Here is a 7,681-nt window from a genome sequence, read left to right on the forward strand (position 1 = left end):
CGGAGGCAGAGAAGAAATGGTACTGCAATTAACACCACCCAAAGAATAGAAGGCAGTTCATCTAGGCTGACCAGTTGAACAACTCCATGAAGCAATACCAGAACGATGGTCCTATAGGGATAATGTGAAGAAAATATAGGAGGTTTTAGTCAGTAAGAGTCTTGCATCCGTGTCCTACCCCAACTAAGAAGAAAAGAGAGACAGACAGACGGACATGCAGCCAACGTGAACGGCATTTTTTTTTCTACAGAAAATGATATGTGAATGTTTCCCGGGAAGAATCTAGGTTAAAAGTATGCCCGATAATAAACTGAATGCAATCAAGTGGAAGCAATTGACGGTAGAGTTTGATCTAATTCAGTCAAGTTTCAATCAATTTTTTTCTGATATTATTTTACTCAGAACCACGGATGTATCTTTGCTTACAGATGCAAAATAATTTACCTCTGCAATTCTCCAAGGTCAAAGTCGAGTGATTAATTATTATAATTAGAGCTTATTGAAATAGAAGCAAAAACTCAGTAATATGCAAAGAAAGTATCTATCCACAGAAGACTTGCTCTCGTTCTCTTCACAGTGAATGCACCGCTAAGATGAATGACGTAAGTCGAGAAAAAAGATACTGAGTGGAGTCTCCATAGCATATAGACTGATTTATATGAATTTGAGATAGAAGGTGTCTAAATATTTACAATTCAAAGTGCTTCGTAGATCTCTTGTATTTATTCTTCAATTGGCATTGAATTGTTGGCGGTCATTTTGTAATACTGTAGATGGAAAACCAACAAGTAGTTTAATAATGTGTAGCTTAAATGATGAATGCAATTAAATCTGTATTGCGTTTTCTAACCCTCAAGATATTTCGAATTTTCCTTGAAAACTGGAAAAATTGCATATCTATTAGATTCTTTTCTGATATTCAATCAATCAAAGGAAACTCAAAGATCGAAATTGTATCTAGGGTACAATTATTACAAAATTTGTGCATATGATTTGGGTCAGAAGAATTTCGGATGCTGTCAAGAGAGAACTTCATCTCAAATTAGTGGGCTTACGCCGAATCGTACAAAAAGCGGATTTCAGAAGATATAAGTTCTCAGACCAGGGATTATACTATAAATATAATGCTAAATATTTTATTCCGCAGTTGATTTTTGAGGGTAGCCCAGCTCTTTCGTTTTTAACTCGTACTTCTTTGCTTAGCATTCTGGCGAATATGTTCTCCTACCACTTCCTAATTTATATGTTGATTACTTCGACTTTGGGTGCGATAATATCGACAGAAAAATCCTCTTCAGTTGTGAATTCAGGAGTTGAAGGAGTGGAAACAGTGGAGGAGCCTCCAGTCAAAATAAAGGACGTCCCTGCGGCGAAGGTTGAAGGCGAGCTTCCATTACGATATATCGGGGAATCTGTTCCTGCCAACTGTACAGCATTCTATTCATGCTGTACTCTATTTGACGATGGAAGTGATGATTGCCTGAAGTGGTGTGTGAAAAAGGTGAGGTGTAACAAGCGGTTGGTCGTCGTTAAAGTTCCATCTTTCGTCGAAATTGTCGATGATGAATCAATATTGCCCATCGCATCTACTGAAACAAGTATTTCTCCGGAAAGCCTCCCAAAAGTCCCAGCTAACGATACTATGCAATCTGAGAAAACGATTAAAGGCGTACAGGTAATTGATATTCCCTGTTTATCTGGCTCTCTACCTGATCGCAGAGGAAGATGCCGTGAAGTGTGGTAGATTTTAATCGATTCTACTAAACTAATAACAAATTACTGGTATTTGGAAATTTTCATTGAAAATAAATGTTTCAATTGATGCAGAACGGAAGTGTTTTTTTCTGGATATGGATTAGTAAAACCAATCAGCTTTAAAGTTTTTCTATTTTCCACCCGCGGAACAAGGGCCTTGGAAAGTTGTTATACAAATATTGAATATTGAAGATGTAGTTGAATTGTGTAAACTTTTATTAAAGAAGGAAAGGATTTGAGGTCTAAGTACCTCCTCCCTACGTTAAGATAATATATCCATAAATACACATCTGTATACACTTTAATGAGATTCCTCAGCAGAGAACTGAACTCTCTTGAAAATCCCAAAAGTTCTTTTTGAAAATTTTAAGGTGATTATTGAGAATTACAGCTCTTCTTACCTTCTTGGGTTTTGTGGGGACATTTGACATTTAAAAGAAGCAAATGATAGGCGCCTCCCCTACATTAAGTAACCAAAAGCAATAAAATTCATTATGGACCTTTCAGGTCAGGAAAGACGTATTCATGAAAATTCAGAAGCCAACCAGTATGAAATATTAAGAAAATTGACAAGGTTGAATTTTCAACTCCATCTCCGGTGGTGGTGAGGAGTTTACGAAAGGGGAGGAGGAAGGTCTCCACTTGTTCATGCGGATGAAAATTCCTGGCGGTCACCATCATCTTCTCCAAAATTTATGGACCCTCAAAGTGGGTTTTGTTTATACCATCATGGAAAACTTTCAATGTTCGTTCAATGTTCCCTTTGTTTATGATGCTAAATACCCTACTCCACTGGGAAAAACCAGTAAGGATTTCATTTAAGCAACCTCCCTACGCCTACTGATGTGGTCAGAACTTGTCATATCATCGGTTTATTGCCCCTGCGACATAAAATGACTCGGAAGCAGTTTACTCAGTTCTTTAAGACTATAGGGAACGAATTTTCAACGCAATGTTTCAACGCAAAGCATACCCACTGGGGTTCAAGGTTAGTTGCTCTTAAAGGTAAAGAACTATATGACGCAATCTAAGGTAGCGAATTTGACCATATATCAGCAGGTTACCTTGCTTGCTGTCCGATTGATATTAACTAAACTCCAGACTTAATCGACTTTGGAGTCTCAAAAGCAAACCCACGCCAATATACAATGGCGTAAGCAATTTACGTCGCATTGCTAGACCACTCTTCTGTAATTATCACGGTGCAAAATAAATAAACCAAAGTACAGTCACTCTCAACGTAGACTGACGAAAGAATCCAGAAATTGAAAAAATTTGAAAAGGAAGTTCCATCAAGGAGTAGATCTGACATCGTTTCAACAAAATTTTACTGGAAGCCACCTCTAAAGCAACATCAAGTACTTTGAAGGTAGCTGAATTAAAAGAAGTCTATTGGTCGATAATTTGAAAGCTTTTGCGGAACAAAAGACAATCATGAAGGGAATGGCAATTATATAGGTCTCTCCAAGCAAAAAGCACTCTCAATGAATACACAAAACTGCTTAAAATAGCGCTTTTAAAGGATCAGGAGCCTGATATTCAATGACTCCTAGGCGGGTTGTCTACTTGTGAGTTCAGTGATTATTCGTTATGAAAAGCAGCTAAAAAGATTAATAGCCCAGTGATCAGTGAGTCCCTGCTAAAACTACCGCAGAAATTGTTGGAAAAGGGCAGTTGTAACATTGTTTCCAAAACCTGGAAAGGAGCCTACGGAAATCAAATCGTACAGACCCATAAGCCTTCCTCCCTTAATATGGAAAGTATTCGAAAAACTGCTACTCCAGGAGTTACTGTCGATACTAACAGACAGCATTAGATAAATAATTCGGATTTAGAAAATAGCAGAATATAATGCTCTCGAAGGCACAAGATATATCACAGCAATATTTCTAGATGTGGCGCAAACACTTGACAAGGTTCGGCACGCAGGTCTAAGTATAAAGTCAAATGACTACTCCGTGGTTGGCGGCCTGGTCTGATTATGCTTCAGGTTAAAGTTGCATAATTCGGCAAGTCCTCACACGACTTCCTCGTCGTGGCCGCTGGAAACCATCTTCGGACGGATCAAGAGTGTGTGGCGCCGGGCTGGGAATAGGATCATCTAACTGACTAGGATCTGCTAGTCTGCCGGTCATGTGTTAGGGGCAAGTAGATCTGGCGGGAGGAACAGCAACAGCCCGGGGATCGCCCTTCCTGCATTGGAGAAGATCTTAATAGGACCCCAACCCAAGGTGGAACAGCATACGCCGAGAGCTGCGTAGCCAATAGGGTGCTCGGTCTTTAGTATGCGAACTCTGAATAACTTGGCCACCTTCAGTGTCACATAAGACCCTTACTCTGATGGTCGGGGTAGCAAGGGTGGACATTCTTCCCGGACTATTCGTGGGACTAAGACATGGACTCAATTTTAAAAATAAAAAAACCGACGATAGAAGAAGAAGGGGTGATACAAGGCACATCATCGCAGGACGAGCTGCTAACATCTAGCCAGAAGACTATAGCCGTCGAAAGCAGTACACTAGGTGCCAGCCGTAGCACTGCTGTGCTGAAACCACAGGGACCTCCCGGAGCGAGGCGGCAGACGGACTAGTGGTTTCCATCCTGGAATCCACTGCCGTCAAACTGGGTGTAGCGAGTACCAGATATAGTACTCCTAACTCGAAATTCTCTACGTCGGCGGATCCCTCAAAAGTGAAAACCGACAACAACGCGTCGCTGGAAACTGACTAAGAAGCGAAGGTCCACTGGTGTCCTTCTCAAGAGTCAGTACCAGGAGACCATACTCTGCATATTCTTAGTAAGATTTATAAGAATAAGGAGGCCGGTACTGTCGACGAGGGGGATGAAAAAGACCTCGCTCAATACCAGGCGATTGTTGAGGAATGCAACTGCAAACGTCTGGCAAACGAGCAGAAGGCGGAGCCCATCGCTCTGAAATGCAATCGATCTCAAGACAAGGTCGAGCATGATCAAAGCAGCAGTGAATCCGCAAGGCTCAGCAAGATTCTGTTAAAAAAAATAAGAGCCCGTCTTTTCTTAAAAATTCGGAAAGTCCCAGCATGCCTACCTCAAAGGAAATCCACAGAAACCGCCCTCCTCGAGGTAATTGGCACGGTTGAGCGGTCATTGCAGTACAAGCAGTATATCCCAGCTGCCTTCTTGGATATAGAGAGAGCCTCTCAGATCGATTGTATGGGTTCCATAAAGCCAGATCACCCAATGATGCCATCAAAATACTAACTCACTTGGCCGAAGATGCAATCCATGGAAAGGGCAGTACTAGCAAATATTGCGTGGTGGTGAGCCTGGAAGTGAGAAATGCATTCAATTCGGCCAATTAGAACCTAATACGGGGAGTCTCTGGCAAAGATTAGTATTCCCGCCTATCTTGCAGCTATTGTCAAAAGCTATTTACAAGAACGGAGGCTTTGGAATGGTACTGATCACGGACCTCGGTAGTACGTTGTCTCTCCGAGTGTCCCACGGGGACCCGTATTGGTCCCACTGCTGTGGAACATCATGCACAATAATGTACTTACGGTGGTGGGTTACGCCGAAGATATAGCGCTGGTTGTGGTCGTAAAGCAACTCGAAGATGGTGAATTATACTCATGCGAAGCGATCAGTGCTGTTAAGGGTTGACTAGAGGGTTCCGGTCTGATACTTGCGGAGGCAAAAGAAATTTTGCCCGTATTCAAATTAGGAATCATATCATCATTTCTAAGCCTGCCATCAAATACTTGGAAGTGATGATAGACGGGGAGCTTAGCTATAAGCAACACGTGCAGTATGCTTCTGACAAAACATCCACTGCCAGTAAGGCCCTGGCAAGGATGATGCTGAACGTGGGAGGGCCACGGCATGCTTTCAGGTTGCTTATAGCTAGGGTAGTGAGTTCGATTCTGTTCTATGCAGCTCCAGTTTGGGGAAAGGCATTGTACGTTACATTTAACGCTAACAAACTGAGTTCAGAAAAACGGCCCTAAGGGTGTGCTCGGCATTGAAGACTGTCTCAGATGATGCAGCATTCGTCATCTCTGGAATAATATCCATTGACATTTTGGCAAATGAGACGAGGAATAGATACAATGCGAAGTTCATCTCTTCTTTATCGCAGACGAAGAACGCCGACAGCGAGAGATCTCTAAATGGATGGCAAGGTTGTTGGGAACGCGTGGAGAAGGGTCGGTGGACACACAGACTCATCCTGCCATCAAGGAGTGGTTGGAGAGTCGGCACGGTGAGATTAATTATAATGTTACCCAGTTTCTCACGGGGCATGGAGGATATCGCTAGTACCCGTTCAGGCTTAAACTAGATACCTCATCCAATTGTCAAAACTGCAATGGAGTCCCAGAGGACCCAGAGCATGTATCTTTTCACTGTCCAAAGCTTGTGGAGGAAAAGAAGAACATGGAGGAGACTCAAGGAGAGGTACTCGCACCAGAAAATCTGGTGCGAAGAATGTTAGCATGTTAGGAAGGCTGGATGCAAGCAATTCCAAGGTCACATCTGTCCAGAGCAAACTGCGAAAGGCAGAGGAGACTAGAAAAGCGCGGTTACGTACCCCGCGTAGAGGCGAAAGGGGACCAAGCTAAAATCAGCTGACTCCCCCCGAGATGTAATATCGTATTATGGTTTCGCAGTGCTTGGGGGGAATCAAGTGTGGTTTTAGTGGGTAAGAATCCCAAACGCTGGTGTGTCCAGGCCAATGTCTTTTGAAGATTTCCACCTCCTGTCAAAAAAAAAGACAGACAAGCAAACAGACATCGACTCGATTCTAATTAGGCTTTGTTTCATACAAAACCTTTAAAATCGAAATAAAACGATATTCAAATTTACTCCACGAGCTCAACCGGCCAGAAACTCCATACTACCCCTATGTGAACAGACGATTTCCTAAAAGCGATCCAAAAGTCATTTTCAACCATCTAAAGAAGAGCAAGGAAGCAAGAAAAATTTGACAAGGTGAAGACGATATTATGGTTGTTACCCAAGGCAGCATATCATCAAAACAATTCAGGTTTTCTTATAACTAGCACGAACTCGATGAAGTAGCTTCACAGCATCCAGATTTTTTTGTACTGAATATAGAAGCGATACAGGTAAGAGTCTTAAAACGCAAGGATTTCGTCTTTTATAATTCAGCGGGTCATAGTATTTAACATTGTTGTTGTTGACGCAGTGTAATAACTACCTTTTTCTCACCTCTTACAGGAAATCCTTACATAACTTCTAATTTTCTAAATTTGTTCACTCCTTCTCATTCCTAATGCGATTTATTTTTTGTTTTTTTGCCTTTATGTGCAGCTTGATGGCTATTTACCAACGAATCCCAAAAATATTTTCAAGCGTCCTTCACAATGTTTTTTACTCTCCATTTTCACCTTCCTCTTGTTAATTCCTTTATCAGTTTTTATTCGTCAGCGCCGGCAGTTATACCAATAATTGTCAATATGACAGTACATAACACAATAACAACAAAAAATGAACGATTTTCTTCATATTTAGTACCTGGAGAATTGATGAATCTTCTGAATTGGAATAAACAGGTAGAAATTTTTGCAAATATAATATTTAGTGAAATGAAGTACAAAGACTGGAGACAGGGTTTGGAATAAAGGGAATCGTAGAAATGGTACTCTCTAAGGATGTGGACAATCAGATGAATTATCTCGAAGCAAGTTAATGATATAAATCCTTCGCGAGCCGCGAGATAAGCGGACATTATTGGCTCTATCTCCCACCAAAGTTAGTCCGATTGATTGAGCATTAGATAACTGACGTTACTCTCTCTCTCTCTGTACTGGAAAATACCAGTGTTTGCGGAAATCGTCCACATGCATGTTTCAAAAAATATAATTCATAAATTCCCAGATCCCTGGAATGACTTTTCACGAAAAAGCTGCAAAATCAATTGACGCGT

The 7,681-nt window shown here is 41.4% G+C and overlaps 1 protein-coding gene across 1 annotated transcript; it reads left to right on the forward strand.

Annotated features, from left to right (window-relative positions):
- The first annotated feature begins 1,083 nt into the window (after positions 1-1,083).
- LOC119651535 lies at positions 1,084-1,829 on the forward strand. Its single transcript, XM_038055167.1, has one exon. It carries the CDS (start codon positions 1,217-1,219, stop codon positions 1,742-1,744), a length of 528 nt encoding a protein of 175 aa, XP_037911095.1. The 5' UTR covers positions 1,084-1,216; the 3' UTR covers positions 1,745-1,829.
- The last annotated feature ends 5,852 nt before the right edge of the window (positions 1,830-7,681 follow it).

The sequence above is a fragment of the Hermetia illucens genome, chromosome 3 (assembly GCF_905115235.1).
Source record: "Hermetia illucens chromosome 3, iHerIll2.2.curated.20191125, whole genome shotgun sequence".
Lineage (NCBI taxonomy): Eukaryota > Metazoa > Arthropoda > Insecta > Diptera > Stratiomyidae > Hermetia > Hermetia illucens.

What these genes read in the sequence shown, in the direction of transcription:
- LOC119651535 (XM_038055167.1), top strand. Translation starts at nt 1,217, where the DNA reads ATGTTCTCCTACCACTTCCTAATTTATATGTTGATTACTTCGACTTTG.